At 38.5% G+C, this 22,780-nt stretch overlaps 1 protein-coding gene and 1 long non-coding RNA gene across 2 annotated transcripts; both read left to right on the top strand.

Moving 5' to 3' along the window:
• Positions 1–6,388: 6,388 nt before the first annotated feature.
• LOC118768503 (zinc finger protein 430-like) lies at positions 6,389–8,965 on the top strand. The gene is made up of 2 exons (XM_036515133.1): positions 6,389–6,751; positions 7,879–8,965. The coding sequence occupies exons 1-2, from the start codon at positions 6,389–6,391 to the stop codon at positions 8,182–8,184; spliced, it is 669 nt and encodes a 222-aa protein (XP_036371026.1). The 3' UTR covers positions 8,185–8,965.
• A 10,051-nt stretch (positions 8,966–19,016) lies between these two features.
• On the top strand, positions 19,017–22,670 carry LOC118768565. Its single transcript, XR_005004375.1, has 2 exons — positions 19,017–19,170; positions 22,123–22,670. It is a non-coding gene; the product is annotated as an uncharacterized LOC118768565 (long non-coding RNA).
• Positions 22,671–22,780: the final 110 nt, after the last annotated feature.

The raw sequence follows: 22,780 nt of genomic DNA, 5'->3' as shown, positions 1-22,780 counted from the left end.
CTTCAAAAGATGGGAAAGTGAAACGAGGAGGGTTGTCTTAGGATGTGCTAGAAACAACAGCCAAATCTCCCTTAAATCACACTTTTTCCTTTGAAAATATTTACAATATTTTATGTTTTTGTTACCGAAAAGGTTTTTCCCATCGTTTTTAAGGGCAAAAATATGTTTGTTTGTTTTTTTTTCAAGTGAAAAATGAAGAGGCTGGTGGTAAATGAAATTTTGAGAATGCGATTTTTCAAAAACCTTTTTTCAGAATCGGATCCTCCATAACCAAAAAGTGGGATTCCGTAAAAAACAAAAGAAATATATATATATATATATATATATATATATATATATATATATACAATATGTTACATTACTCGGTAGTCAAGATAAAACTCTGAGTTTCAGATGCCGAAGTGGAAATCCACAACACCATCTCTTCGGTTATCTGGCTATTTGAAAACGTTATGAAAAAATACCGTTAAAAATGAAGGGAAATTACTCTGTTATAACTCTGCTTTGCTTGCGTACTTATACATCGCTCGCATTTTTCGTCATAAAAATTATAAAAATACATAAAAATATATAAAATTATATAAAAATATATAAATTCTTCTTGGGACATAACACAGAAAGCATGTTCTATCCGTTTTCTTTAGGGGACCAAAAACGTAACAGAAATTTAGTCACATGTGGGCATGATCCGAAAAGCTCTGTCCTTGTATTTAGACATGTGGTAGGGTCTAAGCTGCTTTTCCAGATAAGCCATCTCTCCATGTCGCATAAACCGCACCTTCCGCTGCCGTTAGTATAGGGCTTACATCTGGCCAAAATCTTCCATTGTATGTTATAATCGACACCTTTATCTCTTAAAGACCAAATATGATTGGATAATTGTGTCGCTTTTCTTTTGTTCCAGTGCCTAAAGCTCAAAGTGTGGTTATTGAACCTGGCTTTGAAATTACCCTCTGTAAGCCCACGTATTTCTTCGTCGAAACGGTGTCTTTAGTGGTTATAGAGTTTACGGTAGCTTCATATATGATGGTCTTGGACATACAAGCTCCATTTAGCGGGCACAATTCTTTATTCCTGCATGAACAGCTGTTTTCTTCTCGTGGTTTTTGTATGTTATGATTGATTATGTTTTTAAAATTGGTAGTTGAACTAAAACTAATTTTTAAATTGTGTCTATTGAAGAGTTTCCTATAAGCATGGTTAACTGGAAAATGTCTATCTATCAGTGCTAGGAAATATTTACCTATATTGAAGGCCACCTCGGGTGAGTAAGGGGGCGTAAACCAGATGACCTTCCTATTTCTATTATTCCTTTTCCTTACTGTTGGGCTAGTGATAGGTGTATATTTTATTTTTTCGCTAAAACCACTATCTTTTAAAGCTTTATTATAAACTGGGGCAACGCTATTGAAGATGTCCTCATTAGATGAGAGGCTAGAAATCCTCTTACTAATATTTTTAACTAAATTTTTGAATACTATAGGGGGATGGCATGAACCTACATTAATATAACTTAGTCTATCATTGGGCTTCCTATAAGGCTTATAAATATTATTATTAAGATCTAAGGAAACGTCTAAGAAATTGACAACCGTCAGGTTAGTGTCTATAGTTATACTAAGTCCGAAGTGTTTCATTAACTGGATAATATCTATGGCTGATAGAATAAGTGCTAAGCTGAAAAAATAAATCCTAGCATTGATTCTATTGACTGAAGCCTTTAAAGTTGGTGCTCCAGCATGACCACAGTCAAAACAACTAAAACCAGTAAAAAAGTGTGTGTGTGTGTGTATTTATGAATGTGGAGCTGGAGTTTAGAAATATGTTAGCTTCAAACAGGATTTTGTGATGTAAATATTAATAAATTAGAAAGTTCTGTTGTTCAGTTAAATGTTTATTTCTAGAGTTTATCTTTATGGAAATGTTGAATCTGTATTTTTTTAAGTAGCCTCCACACTGTTGTTTCTTTATTATTTCAGAATATCAGATGACATTGGCATAACCAAAGATACATTCTCATTATTTATCATCTTTTAAAGACCAGAATGAAAATATTTTACTGAACAGATATATAAGATTGTTTCTATGAATCTGTGGTGGAATTCCTCTGATATATTTACTCTGAATTGTGTTATTAGCAAACCTTCTGGACATCACTGGTTGGAGTGTCTACACGATGAGTCTGTTTGCAGATTGAACGTGGATAAATTTAGTTGTTTTGTGACAAAGGTAACAGTGGCCAGAAATATAACAGTTAAAATATTTGTAAACAAAAGACTATAGAAGCAAAAAGAATAAAAAAAGGAGGTATATTGTGAAGTTGAAGGAAAAATAATGGAAAAGAGTGAGAAAGTGAAGGAACATATTTTTCCAGAAGATAGCAAAAAAGAGAGACAAAAATTGTTACATGACTGTGATGTGTGTAAAAAGTCTTTCTCACAAAAAGGTACCTTAAATAGTCACAAACGTATTCATACAGGAGAGACACCGTATTATTGTGATATCTGTGGTAAATCATTCTCTCAAAGTAGCAACTTAACTGCTCACAAACGTTCCCATACAGGAGAGAAGCCATTTCACTGTGAAATCTGTGGTAAATCATTCTCTCAAAAACAGAACTTGACTACACATAAACGTATTCATACAGGAGAGAAGCCATATCATTGTAGTGTCTGTGGTACAATATTCTCTCACCAAAGTGTTTTAAATAATCACCAGCATTGTCATACAGGAGAGAAGCCATATTCCTGTAATATCTGTGGTAAAATATTTCCTGGTAAAAGTGCTCTAACTAATCACAAACGTATTCATACAGGAGAGTCCCCATATCATTGTGATATCTGTGGTAAATCATTCTCTCAAAGTTGCAACTTAACTACTCACAAACGTTCCCATACAGGAGAGAAGCCATACCACTGTGATATCTGTGGTAAATCATTCTCTCAAAAAATTACCTTGACTACCCACAAATGTATTCATACAGGAGAGAAGCCATATCATTGTAGTGTCTGTGGTACGAGTTTCTCTCACCAAAGTGTTTTAAATTATCACCAGCATTGTCATACAGGAGAGAAGCCATATTCCTGTAATATCTGTGGTAAATTATTTCCTGGTAAAAGTGCTCTAACTAATCACAAACGTATTCATACAGGAGAGTCCCCATATCATTGTGATATCTGTGGTAAATCATTCTCTCAAAGTTGCAACTTAACTACTCACAAACGTTCCCATACAGGAGAGAAGCCATACCACTGTGATATCTGTGGTAAATCATTCTCCGTGAGTTCTGACTTAACTGGACACAGACGTATTCATACAGGAGAAACACCATATTCTTGTGATATCTGTGGTAAATTATTCTCTCAAAAAAAGTATTTGACTTTACACAAACGTATTCATACAGGAGAGACACCATATTCTTGTGATATCTGTGGTAAATCATTCTCTCAAAAAAATAATTTGACTTTACACAAACGTATTCATACAGGAGAGACACCATATTCTTGTGATATCTGTGGTAAATCATTCTCTCAAAAACAGTATTTGACTTTACACAAACGTATTCATACAGGAGAGACACCATTTCACTGTGAAATCTGTGGTAAATCATTCTCTCAAAGTGGCAACTTAGCTGCTCACAAACGTATTCATACAGGAGAGAAGCCATACCACTGTGATATCTGTGGTAAATCATTCACCGTGAGTTCTAACTTAACTGGACACAGACGTATTCATACAGGAGTAACACCATATCACTGTGATATCTGTGATAAATCATTCTCTCACCAAAGTGCTTTCATTTCTCACAAACGTATCCATACAGGAGAGAAGCCATATTCTTGTGATATCTGTGGAAGGTCATTCACTCAACATAGCAGCTTAACTTCTCACAAACGTGTTCATCAGGGGAAGAAGCAATCCCACTGATATTTGCGCTAAATCATAATCTCTAAGGGGTTACTGAAACCCTTTACCATGCAGGTTATTCTGTCGAATGTGAGGGTTATTTATTCACATTAATTTCAATTTCTCATCCATTAACTCACAGTTTTCAAGTTTTGATGATGTGGTTGTGTATTTTCAGAATGGCATCGTATGGTAGGTGCAAGAGGCTGAGTCTGTCTATGTGCTATGTTAAAGGGATGTTTTGATAAAGGTTTAGTAAAATTCTATGAATTAGAAAAAAGATATTTAATTTTAATTCTCAAATTTTTATCAATTTTTGCGTGATATTAAAGGGACTCTACTCATATATGAACTTAGGCGCACACACACACACAGACACAAGAGATAAAAGACAATACAAAGAGTTTTCAAATTGAGTAAACAGGAAATAACATTGGTATGTAGCTTGCTTACCAACCACATGGTTCCGGGTTCAGTCACACTGCGTGGCACCTTAGGCAAGTGTCTTCTACTATAGCCTCAAGCCGACCACAGCCTTGTGAGTGGATTTGGTAGACGGAAACTAAAAGAAGCCTGTCGTATATATATATATATGTATATAAATATATATATATATATATATATATATATATATGTATATATATATAGGTGCAGGAGTGGCTGTGTGGTAAGTAGCTTGCTTACCAACCACATGGTTCCGGGTTCAGTCCCACTGCGTGGCACCTTAGGCAAGTGTCTTCTACTATAGCCTCGGGCCGACCAAAGCCTTGTGAGTGGATTTGGTAGACAGGAACTGAAAGAAGCCCATCATATATATATATAGAGAGATGTAGGCGCAGGAGTGGCTGTGTGGTAAGTAGTCGAAGTCGGACGTGTTTTTTTGGCGGTGAGTCACACGTGTTATTGCACGTGGATAATTTTTCTGCTGTTGAACGTTTATTGTTAAATATTTTCGTGAACTTTGTGAATTTTTGTGCTTTCTTCCCGGTGACGGGAAAAAGTAATTATTGAAACATTGAAGTCATTAATATTGAATTTATTAATATTGTTGATATTGAGCTTGTTAAAGCCGTTGTATGTTTTATTGTCGCCCCCACCTCCCGCGGGGGTGGCATTTGAACTGTTATCCTTATTAAATGGGAAAAAAATATTATAGGCTTCCCATTTTTGGGATAAGCAAATTGTTGTTGTGAAGGAAAAAAAAAATTTTAGCCATTGTAGGCTCTAATGTGGCATCCGCCCGTAGCACGGGCGAGATTTGAACTGTTGTCGTCACTGTGAGAAAAATAAAATATAGGTTTCCCTTTTGGGGATTTCGTTGTTGTGTGAAAAATGAATTTCGAATCCCAGCGGTGTTGGGATTTGAACTTTGGACTGCGGATATAAAAATTATCTATTTTTGTTCTCTGTGAGAGGAAAATTCTTTCTAAAGGTCTCCCAGTCTTGTGGGAAACCAATTTCTCTTCAACCATGTCGGTTGAAATAATACATGAAAAATCTGCTCTTGTGGAGAGCAATGTTGATGTTGGCAATTGCGCCTACACTGTGAAAGAATTTTCAGCAGTTGCCGCAGTGGCACCAAAAATATTGATATATCTGCAGACATGTTGCAGGGATATTTTAAAAGGATGAAGGAAGAGGGAGGTGATGTTGTGATATCACACTCCTCCACCGTGTTAGAAACAGAGAAGAGGGCCGTGGTGTATAAAACCTTCTGCCGACAAGAGAAAAGGTTTAAACACTTCGTAAAAGAAACTATAGAAAAATACCTGGCCCCGATATGGACGGATATAGTGTATATCTCGAGGGGACAGGCATACAGTTCTGTTGAGGTCCAATTCTCAGAGGAAGAGGTGGCTCGCGGGCATTCCGTGTGTCCCCTGAAGACCAAAGAAGTGGTACTTCTGCCAACTTATATGGGATGAAGAACATCCCGTGTAAGAATCAACAAAGTCCCGCCTACAATAGACCGTAAAGAAGTGGTGGCTGCCCTGCTGTTTAATAGGATGGACCGTATAAACATACTACAATCTACTAGTTCCGTCCCACAGAATTGGTTAGGGCGGAACATCTCTGTTTTAATACAAGGGAAATAGGAGGACATTCAGGTCCTACCAGAGAGAGTGCTCATTGGGGAGAATGTGGCCCTTAGGATACAGGTGGAAGGCCGTAAGCCAACCTGTTACCAATGCGGAAAAAAGGGCCACATTCGAGCTGATTGTGAAGAAGAAAAAAAGTCGCAAACACCAGGCCCCTCAAATAACCCAAAAAAACCCAGCCCCTGCAAACACACCAACCCCCACAAACAAAAACTCCCAACCCCGTTGTTGAGGTGCTAGTCTCCAAACAAAGTATAGAAAAACCCAGCCCCGGCACGCACAAGTCCCTACAAAAATAAAATTACCCAACCCCCTTGGAAGATGCGGCACCAACAGAAAACACTGTGTCGGAAGAAATTGTCACCCACCCCTCAGATAATAACATGGAGGTTTCAGAGGGTGGATTTACACCAGTGGGAAAAAAACGTTCTCGTAGACCTTCCCCACCCACATCCCCCACACAAAACAGAAAAAACACACCACAGACAACGAAAAAGAAATCCTGCCCTACTGTCCCGGAAGAAAACCAAAATTTAATTTTAATAGAATATGATACAACGGACACGTACACTAATGACATCATTGTACAGCATAAAAAGACTATATTGTACCCCCTACTCCAAGAATGGAAGAACAGATGTGCAATGTTAGACGAATCCCTATACCGAGAATTAAGGGACAGGAAAATTGTGGACTTGCCAAACTGTGAAGAGAGACAAGAAGGGGACGGATCCACGTGTGGTGAGGTCAGCCCCCAAATCTCCAAAGAAATCTAAGTAGAGCTTTTACTTTTTGTAATGGCGTCTCTTAACCTTGGTTGTTTAATGTGCGTGGTCTGAGTTCAAAGTGGAAGCAGGTGTCTTTCCTCGACGATCTCAGATCACATGATATGCATGTGATGGTTTCTACAGAGACCAAGCTGGACAGTCTACAAACCTTCTCGCCTCTCCTGAATGGCTACGAGAAAATCATGTCTCCTGGCCAGACCGGAGGGCGAGGGGAAGTTGTGGTACTGATCCGTAAAGGCTTAGCTCTGCAGACAAGCACAGTCTATGTGGACCCTGAAGGTGGGCTGGTCGTCCTTGATGTGACATACAGCAGTAAGGCCTTCAGGTTGATCGGACTCTATGCACCTTGTGCTAGAGGCTTCCAAACTGAATTTTATCGTGACGTCGAAGACTTTAGTAGTATTAGGGGACTTTAATGCTATCGTTGACATACACATTGATAGTGTTGGCTCGATCTATAGGAAAGTGAACTCACGTATCGTGGATCTGCTTAAGCGGTTTCAGCTGGCAGATCGTTACAGACTTGACCATCTGAACGTCCCAGAGTAGACCTGGATGAGTGGTGACGGAAGCTTCAAGTCTTATCTAGACAGGATAGTGATAAGAACTAGAGATAAGTCTAGTTTTAGTTGTCCACAGCTCGTCCAGGTGCCCTATACTGACCATAGAATGGTCAAGTGTAGACTGGACATAGGTAGCACACTAAAGATAGGACCCGGCTACAAGTCTATTTTGACTTGTGAGGCATACCACAGTCGGATTAAGGAGTTAGTACAGAGGGCGTTAACCGGAGCCGTGGTTAATAACCGGTGGTGGTTCGCCCTGAAAAGAGCCATTCGATTCGAGTCCATTAGGTTTAGTAAGCAACTAAGATTAGACAGGGCTAGAATAGAAGGGCAATTAGTTAAGAACTTAGAGGAGGCGTTGAGGTTGGGCTCTGCATCTCACGTTTTGGCGGCGAGAACGGCATTAGACCATCACCTCAAAACCAAACATGAGGGGTGTAGAGTTCTGGTTAAAGTGCGAGCATTGGGCCGGTAGAGAAGCTATTTCATTGTGATATCTGGTAAATCATTCTCTCAAAGGGTCACTTGAATATGCACAAGCGTATTCATACAGGAGAGAAGCCATATCACTGCAACATCTGTGGCAAATCTTTCTCTGCCAGTAGGAACCTAACTACTCATAAACGTATTCATACAGGAGAGACACCATATTCTTGTGATATCTGTGGTAAATTATTCTCTCAAAGTGACCACTTAACTGCTCACAAACGTTTCCATACAGGAGAGAAGCCATATCAGTGCAACATCTGTGGTAAATCTTTCTCTGCCAGTTGTAACCTAACTAAACAAACATATTCATACAGGAGAGACACCATATTCTTGTGATATCTGTGGTAAAACATACTCTAAAAGTGGGTACTTAACTGTTCACAAACGTATTCATACAGGAGAGAAGCTGTATCACTGCGACATCTGTGGCAAGTCTTTCTCTCTCAGTAGGAACCTAACTACACATAAGCGTATTCATACAGGAGAGAAGCCCTATCAATGTGATGTCTGTGGTAAATCATTCTCCTACCAAAGTGCTTTCATTTCTCACAAACATTTCCATACTGGAGAGAAGCTATATCCTTGTGATACCTGTGGAAGGTCATTCACTCAACGTGGCAACTTAACTTCTCACAAACGTGTTCATCAGGGGAAGAAGCAATCCCACTGATATTTGTGCTAAATCATAATCTGTAAGGGGTGACTGAACCCTTTACCATGCAGATTATTCTGTCGAATGTGAGGGTTATTTATTCACATTATTTTCAATTTGTCCTGCATTAACCCACAGCTTTCAAATTTTGATGATATGATTGTGTATTTTCACAATGACATTGTAGGGTAGGTGTAAGAAGCCGACTCTGACTAGTTTGATCATAAAATAGGTAGAATATTTGGGCCAGATATGGCTGGTTTAAATTCTAAAGAGTGGACACTAGATGTACCAACACTTCTTACTTCTCACAAGGACCATAAGGGGCCATTATTGACTGCCATTGAAAATATTTCATCATCATCATTTAACGTCCGTTTTCCATGCTAGCATGGGTTGGACAGTTCAACTGGGGTCTGGGAAGCCTGTAGGCTGCACCAGGCTCTTGTCTGATCTGGCAGTGTTTCTACAGCTGGATGCCCTTCCTAATGCCAACCACTCTGTGAGTGTAGTGGCTGCGTTTATGTGCCACCTGCACAGGTGCCAGACGAGGCTGGCAGACGGCCACGATCGGATATTTTAAATACAGTCCTGCCCTGTCTCACTGTAGCATTGCTCTCCGCTAGTCCTGACCTGTATGTTCCACCCCCATTCCCTGTCTTACTGTATTATTGCTACTGGCTTGCCCTCAACCTATGTCTTCCACCCACATGTAACAAGAAAACTTTTTACACACCCTACCCCCAACAAACCAATCTACATCTCTTCTTCACATTCCTTCCATACACTATGCCTACCTCTCACTCCCCCAATCCTGCCCTCATGGTGCTGTTCCTCTGTATCATTGCTATCCGGTAGCACCCTGACCCTATATAATACCCAGGTTGTCATCACTCAACACCTCCTACACTCTAATCATGCTTCCTTTGCAGTACCCTATTCCTTTACTACCCACAAGGGGCTAAACACAGAGAGGACAAACAAGGACAGACAAAGGGATTAAGTCGATTACATTGACCCCAGTGCGTAACTTGTACTTAATTTATCGACCCCGAAAGGATGAAAGGCAAAGTCAACCTCGGCGGAATTTGAACTCAGAACGTCGCGGCAGACGAAATACCTATTTCTTTACTACCCACAAGGGGCTAAACACAGAGCGGACAAACAAACGGATTAAGTCAATTACATCGACCCCAGTGTGTAACTGGTACTTATTTAAACGACCCCGAAATGATGTAAGGCAAAGTCGACCTCGGCAGAATTTGAACTCAGAACGTAGCGTCTAATGTTTCTGCCAGCTCGTCGCCTTTGCAGTATCCTGTCCCTTATATTATGACGTTTGAACCTCAAGAGTATGGCCTAACCCTTGCCACCATCTATATCTCCCTCTTCCTTTACTCAACTATCCCCATTTACATTCTGATCCCCCTCCCTATTGAATACGCCCATCATTTTGCCACTATCTCCATCGTGTTGTCTCCCACCCTCTATCTCCTCCTGCATTTCCCTCAGGCTGGGTAACCATGTGTCTCCTTTGTGGCGGCACACCCGTTTCTGTCTTCATTCCTGATCTCTCTCTCTCTCTGGCCTGGTAAACTTGTACTTCCTCTACAGCAACGGACAGATCACAACAAAAGATGCTGCCCAACACACAGAAACAAACCAGGAAGATGCTACAGAATTTCAACTGTGATACAACTCCCACTGTTCCAGATAGAGTTCGTTAAAACTTGCCAAACCTGTTACTTCACAATATGTAAGACATTTGCCATGTATTTTTATAAGGGGTTGTAATAAATAACAGTTGCATTGAATTTACCTGGTTCTTCTTGTCATTCTTTTGTATTCGGTAACTCCAGGCAGACAGACTAGACCAGTGAATGCATAACCAACACACAGCTACATCAAGATGAACCAGCCACGGTTAACTCGCAAGCAAAACTCATAACCAACACTCTGTATATATAAGTGTGTATGTATATGTGTCTGTGTCTGTCTCCCAGTATTTCATGACAACTGGTGTTGGTGTGTTTACATCTTCATATCTTGGCTGTTCAGCAAAAGGGGCCATTAGAATAAGCACTAGATTTAATTAAAAAAGAAAAATAAGTATTGCGGTCGATTCATTCAACTGAAATTTCTTCTGGGCGGTGCCCCCCACTATGGATGCAATCAAATGACTGAAACAAGTAAAAGATGAAAGAAACACCAACACAGACACACATGAGACAATGGCCATTTTTAGACAATGCAAGATTAAGAGCAACTGGATGAGGCTGGATATAACCAACACTCATTATATGTATGTCTTCGATGTTGATCTCCCAGTATTGCTTGACGACTGATGCTGGTGCGTTTACGTCCCTGTAACTTAGCTGTTCAGCAAAAGAGACTGATAGAATAAGCACCAGGCTTAGCAAAAGAATAAGTACTGGGGTCGATTCATTTGACTAAAATTTCTTTGTGGCATTGCTCCAGGTCGGCCGCAATCATATCATTGAATTTGATAAAAGATGAGAGAAATACAAACAAAGATGATGCAAGATTAACCCTTTCGTTACAGTATTTATTTTGAGATGCTCTGTGTTTCTTTCAATTATTTTAAATATAACAAAGAAATCGAAATTGAACCAATCTTATGACTGGCACCCGGCAGTTGCCAGGACCGCTGGACTGACTCCTGTGCAGGTGGCAAGTGAAGAAACACCATTTAGACCCGGCCATCCTCAAAAAATCTGGAAAGACCAGACTTTCGGCTGATTGGGTCCATAGGGTCAAAACAGCTTTTGACCCCTCCCAATCAGCTGCAGGCAACACTTTCACATTAAGCAGCATGGTACTGCTACCACCCAGACCCCGGCGGATAGAGTCCTCTATCCACTCGGGCTCAACTCCGGCTGGCAAACCGCAGATCCAAGCTTTCAACAATTTCTTTCCACAGTAGCTTGGAAGAAACATTATTTCCTCGCCCTCGAGGAGCTGACTTGCAAAATCGCAAGCTTCTTGGGGGTAGTCAAACAGCAACCAGACCGTTGCATATTTGACACCCCGTGAAATAAATTTAATGGCTGGCATGTAATCTGCCAGCTCATTCAAAATTGTGGCCCTCGGGAAGACGGCTATGGTGTTGAGCGACTTTGAATAAGTCCTCAACACCACCGTCTTCCTTTCAAGCTCTTTTCACCATTTTTGGGGAGGTGTCAAGTCCCACACAAGAAATTCCTTTGCCATTTCAACACAAAGTTCAATTACAGTTCAAAATGTAAGAAAATAAAACAAGACACAAAAAAAGAAGGGAAGAAATAAAATAAAAAATAACAGTTCAAAAAAGAGTTCTTTTATTCTTTTAAATAAACGAAAGGCAAAGAAATAAATTAATTTTCGGCCGAAAAGGTACTCCTGGCCAAATGTACATAGGTTCCTTGGTATGAATCGTCTTTACCCGTAATTGGTAAAAGAAATCCAAACACAATACTGGCTACAGCCAACGGTAACTGCAACAGGTTCTAATCATTTGGGCGAGGATACGTCCCTCCACTGTTTTTTTTTTTTTTTATGAATCCAAAATATTCCCACTAAATTCACAAAACAGCAGCCACCGAGAGCAGGCGAAATTTGTTAACAAAAAATAACAATATAACAAATTACACCCAGCTCAGATAAAACAAAATCACTGGTCTCGACAACCTTCTCTGTTTTTGTTCTTTTTTCTTGTAATTGGCCAGAGCCAAAACACTCACCTCCACCTTGCAAAAACAGTCCTTCCTGCCTTGGTAATCCACAGACACGAAGATAATTTTTGCGGAGGGGCTACGCCTCCTCGAAAACACAATTCTCACTGCAAAGTGAGTCTTTATAGGCGGCCACAGGCAGGCAAATGTCTGGAGCAGAGTGGAGTCTATTACTCACCAAAAAATATTAAATACAGGGCAACAAACTCCACTAAACCCTCAAAAAATACGACAAACGCCTACCTGTAGTCGAGCCTCAAAGTTCAATATTTCACGACGAAAGACGTGACATCAAGCAGCAAGAACTCTCCGCCAAAAACAAACACGTCCGTCTCCGACAAAGGGAAGCAAGCTACTTACCACACAACTACTCCTGTTTACTCAATTTGAAAACTCTTTGTATTGTCTTTTGTCTCCTGTGTCTGTGTGTGTGTGTGCGCCTAAGTTCATATATGAGTAATGTCCCTTTAATGTCACGCAAAAATTGATAAAAATTTGAGAATTAAAATTAAATATCTTTTTTCTAATTGATAAAATTTTACTAAACCTTTATCAATACATCCCTTTAACATAGCACATAGCCAGACTCAGCCTCTTGCACCTACCATACGATGCCATTCTGAAAATACACAACCACATCATCAAAACTTGAAAGCTGTGAGTTAATGCATGACAAATTGAAAATAATGTGAGTAAATAAACATCACATTAGACAGAATAACCTGCATGGTAAAGGGTTCCGGTAATCCCTTAGAGATTATGATTTAGCGCAAATATTAGTGGGATTGCTTCTTCCCCTGATGAACACATTTGTGAGAAGTTAAGCTGCTATGTTGAGTAAATGACCTTCCACAGATATCACAAGGATATAGCTTCTCTCCTGTATGGATACGTTTGTGAGAAATGAAAGCACTTTGGTGAGAGAATGATTTACCACAGATATCACAGTGATATGGCTTCTCTCCTGTATGAAGACGTTTGTGAGTAGTTAAGTTGCAACTTTGAGAGAATGATTTACCACAGATTTCACAGTGAAATGGTGTCTCTCCTGTATGAATACGTTTGTGTAAAGTCAAATAAATTTTTTGAGAGAATAATTTACCACAGATATCACAAGAATATGGTGTTTCTCCTGTATGAATACGTCTGTGTCCAGTTAAGTTAGAACTCACGGTGAATGATTTACCACAGATATCACAGTGATATGGCTTCTCTCCAGTATGAAGACGTTTGTGAGTAGCTAAGTTGCAACTTTGAGAGAATGATTTACCACAGATTTCACAGTGAAATGGTGTCTCTCCTGTATGAATACGTTTATGAGTAGTTAGGTTCCTTCTATCAGAGAAAGATTTGTTACAGATGTTGCACTGATATGGTTTCTCTCCTGTATGAATATGTTTGTGTAAAGTCAAGTGATCTTTTCGAGAGAATGTTTTACCACAGATGTCACAGTGAAATGGCTTCTCTCCCGTATGAATACGCTTGTGTCTAGTGACGTGTATGGCTGAAAGGAATGATTTACCACAAATGCCACAATGATAAGGCTTCTCTTCTGCATGGATATGTCTGTGACGAGTTAAGAAACTGCTTACAGCAAATGATTTACCACAAATATCACACTGAAATGGGTTCTCTCCTGTATGAATACGTTTATGATAAGTTAGAGCACTTTTACCAGAAAATAATTTACCACAGATATTACAGGAATATGGTTTCTCTCCTGTATGAATACGTTTGTGAGGAGTTAAAGCACTTCTTTGAGAGAATGATTTACCACAGATTTCACAGTGAAATGGCTTCTCTCCTGTATGAATACGGTTGTGCCTATTTAAGTTACCTTTTTGTGAGAAAGACTTTTTACACACATCACAGTCATGTGACAATTTTTGTCTCTCTTTTTTGCTAACTTCTGGTAAAATCTGTTCCTTCACTTTCTGACTCTTTTCCATTATTTTTCCTTCAACTTCACAATATACCTTCTTTTATTATTCTTTTTGCTTCTGTAGTCTTTTGTTTACAAATATTTCAACTGTTGTATTTCTGGCCACTGTTACCTTTGTCACAAAACAACTAAATTTATCCACGTTCAATCTGCAGAATAACCTGCATGGTAAAGGGTTTCAGTAACCCCTTAGAGATTATGATTTAGCGCAAATATTAGTGGGATTGCTTCTTCCCCTGATGAACACGTTTGTGAGAAGTTAAGCTGCTACGTTGAGTGAATGACCTTCCACAGATATCACAAGGATATAGCTTCTCTCCTGTATGAATACGTTTGTGAGAAATGAAAGCACTTTGGCGAGAGAATGATTTATCACAGATATCACAGTGATATGGTGTCTCTCCTGTATGAATACGTTTGTGAGAAGCTAAGTTGCCACTTTGAGAGAATGATTTACCACAGATTTCACAAGAATATGGTGTTTCTCTTGTATGAATACGTTTATGGCTAATTAGGTTACTACTGTCAGAGAAAGATTTGTTACAGACATCACAGGGATATGGCTTCTCTCCTGTATGGAGACGTTTATGAGCAGTTAAGTTGCCACTTTGAGAGAATGATTTACCACAAATGCCACAATGATAAGGCTTCTCTTCTGCATGGATATGTCTGTGACTAGTTAAGAAACTCCTTACAGCAAATGATTTACCACAAATATCACAGTGAAATGGCTTCTCTCCTGTATGAATAAGTTTATGATAAGTTAGAGCACTTTTACCAGAAAATGATTTACCACAGATATTACAGGAATATGGTGTTTCTCCTGTATGAATACGTTTGTGATGAGTTAAAGCACTTCGTTGAGAGAATGATTTACCACAATTATCACACTGAAATGGCGTCTCACCTGTATGAATACGTTTATGATAAGTTAGAGCACTTTTACCAGAAAATGATTTACCACAAATATCACAGGGAAATGGCTTCTCTCCTGTATGAATACGTTTGTGAGGAGTTAAAGCACTTCTTTCAGAAAATGATTTACCACAGATTTCACAGTGAAATGGCTTCTCTCCTGTATGAATACGTTTGTGCCTATTTAAGTTATCTTTTCTTGAGAAAGACTTTTTACACACATCACAATCATGTGACAATTTTTGTCTCTCTTTTTTGCTATCTTCTGGTAAAATCTGTTCCTTCACTTTCTCACTCTTTTCCATTATTTTTCCTTCAACTTCACCATATACCTTCTTTTTTTATTCTTTTTGCTTCTGTAGTCTTTTGTTTACAAATATTTTAACTGTTGTATTTCTGGCCACTGTTACCTTTGTCACAAAACAACTAAATTTATCCACGTTCAATCTGCAACCAGACTCATCTTGTAGACACTCCAGCCAGTGATGTCCAGAAGGTTTGCTAATAACACATTTCAGAGTAAATATATCAGAGGAATTCCACCAAAGATTTATAGAAACAATCTTATATATCTGTTCTGTACGATATTTCCATTTTGGTCTTTAAAAAATTGATAAATAATGAGAATGTATCTTCAGTTATGCCAATGTCATCTGATATTCTGAAATAATAAAGAAACAACAGTGTAAGATATAGAGGCTACTTAAAAAAATACAGATTCAACATTTCCATAAAGATAAACTCTAGAAATAAACATTTAACTGAACAACAGAACTTTCTAATTTATTAGTATTTACATCACAAAATCCTGTTTGAAGCTAAAATATTTCTAAACTCCAGCTCCACATTCATAAATACACACACACTTTTTTACTGGTTTCAGTTGTTTTGACTGTGGTCATGCTGGAGCACCAACTTTAAAGGCTTCAGTCAATAGAATCAATGCTAGGACTTATTTTTTCAGCTTAGCACTTATTCTATCAGCCACTTTTGCCAAACCACAAGTTTATGGGGACATAAACACACCAACACTGTTTGTCAAGTGTTGAAGGGGTGGGAGGACAACACACCCACCCACTCACACATATATATTGGGCTTCCTTCAGTTTCCATCTCCCAAATCCATTCACAAGGCCAGAGGATATTGAAGAAAATGTATGTCTGTGACTAGTTACCTAACAGCTCACAATTTCTTCTCTTTAACTCCATAAAGAGAAAAAATTATTGGAAATAGTCATTACTCATTTTGCCCCATGAGGAGATTCCACGAATGATTACAAAAAGTTTATCAGCTCAGCAAATGGCCTTCCCTGAATGCATTGAAAACATTATAACAGAATCAGTATTTCAGGAAATTATCATTGTTCTCTATGAGTGTGTAGAAAGAGAAATTTGGCAGAGGCAAGAAAAGGTGAAATTGTCTCTTCAAATTATCCAGAATTACATTTGAAAACAAATACTCAAACACATCAATATCTATCCTTCGACATCTTAAAGATCAGAAATGCAAAAAGCTATTCAAGTATCGAATTCAAATGAAAGAGAATCAGAGAAAATTGCAAATGATGTGAAATTAATGAATATCGAATAAATGGGGTGAAAAAATCAACATAAAATATCATCAACAGTTTCTTCAAGATCTCTTCGTGGTTAGGGCAGCGGACTCGCGGTCGTAGGATTACGGTTTCGATTCCCAGACCGGGCGTTGTGAGTGTTTATTGAGCGAAAACACCTAAAGTTCCACGAGGCTCCGGCAGGGGATGGTGGTGATCCCTGCTGTACTCTTTCACCACAACGTTCTCTTACTCTTACTTCCTGTTTCTGTTGTACCTGTATTTCAAAGGGCCGGCCTTGTCACTCTCTGTGTCACGCTGAATGTCCCCGAGAACTACGTTAAGGGTACACGTGTTTGTGGAGTGCTCATCGTCGTTACAGACGGAGAGCTTCCATCCACTAACAAGAGATTATTGAAAGTAGTCATTACTCATTTTGCCCCATCTTAGTCATGATTTGTGATAATTGAAAATTACCAAATTAGACACTAAACGGGGGGTAAAAATTGATCCGGAATCTAAGAGAGAGAAGAATATTGATGGTTAAACACCGAACATCATCCAGATAATTTATTAGTAACCTCGATTATTATCGGGTTGAGAGTTGAGGGAAAATTTCTTGACAATAAAAAGGACCTGCAACTCCAACAACTATAAGGACAAATTCCCAGTCCTAAATATATATTTCTTTACTCACCACAAGGGGCTACACACTGAGGGGACAAACAAGGCCAGAAAAACGGATTAAGTCGATTATATCGACTCCGAAAGGATGAAAGGCAAAGTCGACCTCGGCGGAATTTGAACTCAGAACGTAACGGCAGACGAAATACGTCCACGCATTTCGCCCGGGTGTTAACCCTTCTGCCAGCTCGCCGCCATCCCCAGTCCTAAAATATAATGCAGCAATACTCACAAAAATAAGAAATTCAAACAAATTATAAGAAACGGGAAAATACTCATTTTGCCCCGCTTACTAATTATGTCCCTTACCTTATATCAAGAAACAAGGGTTCGATAAATTATAATAAAGCATTGGATTCTCAGCATTTCTGTGGTTGGAGTTTATTTTAAGAACATTTCTCCACCTAAAACACACAACAAACAAACTTAAAGAAGAAACGATGGAGCGTGTAGGAGGTTGCCGCCATAGCTAGAAATAGCAGCCAAATGTGGAACAGATCAAAGGACATCTGAGACACCAAAGTATTAAAAGATTAAATGCTTTCGTTGTTTAATACTTACGGAAATGTCTTTATAAAGGATGGTGTTGTTGTTAGATGTGCGTCAGGTGGTTGAGAAATCTATTACAAATGTGTTTGGGAGTGAATTGAGAGAAATTCTGGCACCAGACTTCAAATGTTTGTCGTAACGTAATGAATGGAGACGGACGTACGTTTAGTGCGCATGCGTATGAAATATTGGTTTCAAATTTTGGCACAACGCCAGCAATATCGGCGGAAGTGTTGGGGGGGGGGCTAAGTCGCTTACCTGGACCTCAGTAGACAACTAGTATTTATTTTATTGTGTCCCGCCCCAGCAAAGATATTAAAGGCAAAGTCGACCTCGTCGTAATTTACGCATATATACATAAATATCGATGTAGGCACAACACGTGCACCCCACCGATGTCTGGGTGTTTTTTTTTGGTGGGGGGGGGGGGTCCCAAAAATGTTTTCGGATTCTGATATCATCGATATAGAATACGATTTTGGCAAACTATCGCGTTTTCGTAGAACACCTATTTACTGTATCTGTAGAAAAACGGCCGTTGAAGAAAATATCTTACAAATATCTTACAAACATGTTACAAACTACAGAATTTTCTCAATAAAGCCAAGAGGAAAAGATGTTTTATGTAACACATTCTACCAGTATACGAAGTTTAAAACTTTTTAGTTACCTAGAAATTATGTTAAAAACTGCCGTTCAAACAAAAGATCCCCAATCTGTTTCTTAAACGAGGGACATATTCATACGGCACAGAATGTTTTTTTACCTCAATAGACGTGAGTGATTGGTTGAAATTGCCGAAATGCTTGAAATTAAAGACGAAATATCTTACAAACTACAGAATTTTCTCAATAAAGCCAAGAGGAAAAGATGTTTTATGTAACACATTCTACCAGTATACGAAGTTTAAAACTTTTTAGTTACCTAGAAATTATGTTAAAAACTGCCGTTCAAACAGAAAAGATCCATAAACTTTGCCTTTCACATTTTTCTGCTAGGGTTCAATAAAATAAATACCAGTTGACTACTCGGGTCCATGAAATCGACTGACACTTGACCCTCCCCGAAATTTCTGGTTTTCTACCAAAATCTTTAAAAAACAAAAGAAAAAAAGAAGAAAAACCAGTATTTCATACGCATGCGCACTAAGCGTATTTCCGCCTAAATTCCTTCATTTTAACAAACTTGATTTCAGTCGGAATTTCTCTCAATTCACTCCCAAACACATTTATAATACATTTCTCAACCACCTGACGCACTTCTAACAACAACACCATCCTTTATAAAGACATTTCCGTAAGTATTAAACTATTTAATTTCTAAATACTTCCTGTCTCAGATGTCCTTTGATTTGTGCGACATTTGGCTGCTATTTCTAGCTATGGAGGCTACCTTCTACACTTTCCATCATTTTCCCACGTTTCTTGTGTTTTTACTGTGGATAAATGCCAGAAACGGCCTCAGACTCACCGATATTTTAAATCGTAAACAGAAGCAACCAGGGGCGAAGAATAGGGTTGTAAAAAAATCATAAATGTGTTTATGAAGAGAAAAACTTCAAAAGATGGGAAAGTGAAACGAGGAGGGTTGTCTTAGGATCTGCTAGAAACAACAGCCAAATCTCCCTTAAATCACACTTTTTCCTTTGAAAATATTTACAATATTTTATTTTTTTGTTACCGAAAATGTTTCTCCCACCGTTTTTAAGGGCAAAAATATGTTTGTTTGTTTTTTTTCAAGTGAAAAGTGAAGAGGCTGGTGGTAAATGAAATTTTGAAAATGCGATTTTTCAAAAAAGTTTTCTCAGAATCGGATCCTCCATAACCAAAAAGTGGGATTCCGTAAAAAACAAAAGAAATATATATGTATATATATATATATATATATATGTGAAATAGAAAGATGAATAATCTTGTAGCAGATTAATCAAAAGTTTGACCGATACCTTGGTAGCAAAAATCACAGCAGAAGACAGCACGGTTGGAGGTAAATAATACCTGCACCCATAGCCCTTGGTAACAAATTCTGAAATAGCCTTTAAGATAATTACGATTAACCACTGCAAGGGGAATTACTCCTGTAAGATAAACAGGGCTTTATCAGACGAACACACGCACACATAAAACATAATATATTTTTTTCTGCCACCCAACGGTTCTTACTGCAGTAGCCATTGTGTAGAGCGGCTTAACCACTGACAGCCGAGCGATCAAACGCACACACGTACACATAAAATGTTTTCTACCGCTTGACGGAGGTCTTGCCAACCTGCGCCAGCACACATATATAGAACAGTAAACACACACTTGTCTCTAAGTAGATTTTTCTCGCCCCTTATAAAACATCCAATATTCCTTAAATAGTCAGAACTTTATTCTCGGTCACAAAGAACATCTACACACCCTCACCCACAGGAATGACCGCTGCCTGACCCGTTAAAATCTTCAACCACCGGTTCTCAACATACACTGATAAACAGTTTTGCCATGGGCTCTTAGGAGCCTAGTTCGATTTGTTTTGATCCGCCTCTGTTCTGTTTTTGTTTTTTCCAACGGATTTCCTATTTCTTCCTGAAGAGAAAGACACAATATGGTCTCCTTATTCAATCGGATTTTGGTAAATTGTGCCTTTCGAAACACGTGTAGAATGAAATAAAACGATTTCTGTTCAATCTTCGTTCAGCTCCATTTCTTCAATTCACCAATTATATATATATATATATATATATATATATATATATATATAAAATACAAAATGGGACAAGAACGCAAAACATCCAAATAGACGATACAAAAAGCACGGACGGGTCATTGGAAGCCTTCTTCAGTCAAGAACCGGATCATCCTCGCAATCCATTTTACACTAACTTATGACGGAAAAATCGGATCTTGTAAATTTTCTGAAAGTCCCCCACCCCCCGGGTCGTTAGCACAGTTTTTTTTTTTTTCATTTTCGTTTTCTACATAGTTACGGACAAAACCCTTTGTAACTTTCGTCCTGTGTTTTGTCCCTTTATGTTTTAATTGATTTTTGTTAGCCCTTGTGGCCAATAAACGAACGAATTATTATTATTATTTTGTTGTCTTTGAACGACGATAATTTCCTGAAACAGTGATTCTGTTATAATGGTTTCAATGCATTTAGGGAAGGCCATTTGCTTAGCTGATGTACTTTTTGTAGGCATTTAAACAAGAGGTCTATAAGTCCCCTATTCATCAATTTCACAATATCATCATCATCATCATCGTTTAGCATCCGTTTTCCATGCTAGCATGGGTTGGACGGTTCAACTGGGGTCTGGGAAGCCAGAAGGCTGCACCAGGCCCAGTCTGATCTGGCAAAGTTTCTACGGCTGGATGCCCTTCCTAACGCCAACCACTCCATGAGTGTAGTGGGTGCTTTTTACGTGCCAGACGGGGCTGGCAAATGGTCACGATCGGATGGTGCTTTTTACGTGAGATATATATATATATATATATATATATATATGCACAAGCGTATATATATCACACAGTTACTCGCCATACACACAAAAAAATGCACACGTACACACACACATACTACAACAAAACACACAGACGAGACATATACACGCACACACACATTCCTTCCTGTTTCTGATCTGTGACTCGCTACTGCTGCTTGCCACTAGCCTTCGCCCACCATATACACACAATACACACACACGCCTTCACTCACACACACACCCTTGTCATCTCGCACACCGTTGTTTACCATTCCTTCTTTGATTCCGCTCTCCTGTCTTTGAAAACCTGCTCCCTCTTGTTTACCACTTCCACCTTTTCAGTATGTGACCTCGTGAAGACCACTTGCATTTTTTTTCCCTCTGTCCTCCCACCTCGGGATCTTTCCTTCTCCTATGTTTCCGACGTAGAGCTCCGCTCGAAACGTCATTCTTCCCTTTTTTTCCTGAGCGCCCAATAATACTTTCTTTGTTCCACATCCTTGCATTGTTGTCTTTTTGTTTTCTTGTTTGGATTAACTTTATATATATATATATATATATATATACACACACATATAAATGTTGTGCAGTAGGAATGTGTAACTGGAATTTAGAAATATGTTAGTTTTACAAAAGATTTTGTGATGTAAATATTAATAAATTAGAAAGTTCTGTTGTTCAGGTAAATGTTTATTTCTAGAGTTTATCTTTATGGAAATGTTGAATCTGTGTTTTTTTAAGTAGCCTCTATATCTTACACTGTTGTTTCTTTATTCTTTCAGAATATCAGATGACATTGGCATAACTGAAGATACATTCTCATTATTTATCATCTTTTAAAGACCAAAATGGAAATATTGTACAGAACAGATATATAAGATTGTTTCTATAAATCTATGGCAGAATTCCTCTGATATATTTACTCTGAAATGTGTTATTAGGAAACCTTCTGGACATCACTGGCTGGAGTGTCTACAAGATGTGTCTCTTAGCAAATTAAACTTGGATAAATTTACTAACGAGTTTTGGGACAAAGGTAACACTGGACAGAAATACAGCAGTCGAAATACTTGCAAACAAAAGACTATAGAAGTACAAAGAAGAAAACATATATATTTATATATATTGTGATTTTCAAAGAAGAATAATGGAAAAGAGTGAGAAACTAAAGGATCTGACTTTTCCAGAAAAAAAAGGGAAACAAAAATTGTCACATGACTGTGATGTGTGTAAAAAGTCCTTCTCTGAAAAGGGTAACTTGAATAAGCACAAACGTATTCATACGGTAGAGAAGCCATTTCATTGTGACATCTGTGGTAAATCATTCTCTGAAAAGGGTCGCTTGAATATGCACAAGCGTATTCATACAGAGGAGAAACGATTTCACTGTGACATCTGTGGTAAATCATTCTCTAAAAATAATAACTTGACTACACACAA

This window comes from Octopus sinensis, linkage group LG30 (assembly GCF_006345805.1).
Source record: "Octopus sinensis linkage group LG30, ASM634580v1, whole genome shotgun sequence".
NCBI classification, from domain to species: Eukaryota; Metazoa; Mollusca; class Cephalopoda; order Octopoda; family Octopodidae; genus Octopus; species Octopus sinensis.
Note: the sequence above shows the minus strand (reverse complement) of the source record. Positions and strands in the feature narration are given on the sequence as shown.

Coding starts and splice junctions, on each gene's coding strand:
- LOC118768503 (XM_036515133.1), top strand. CDS start 6,389: ATGGAGGTTTCAGAGGGTGGATTTACACCAGTGGGAAAAAAACGTTCT. Junction 6,752..7,878: donor ACGGATCCACGTGTGGTGAG/GTCAGCCCCCAA, acceptor ATTCTCTCAAAG/GGTCACTTGAATATGCACAA.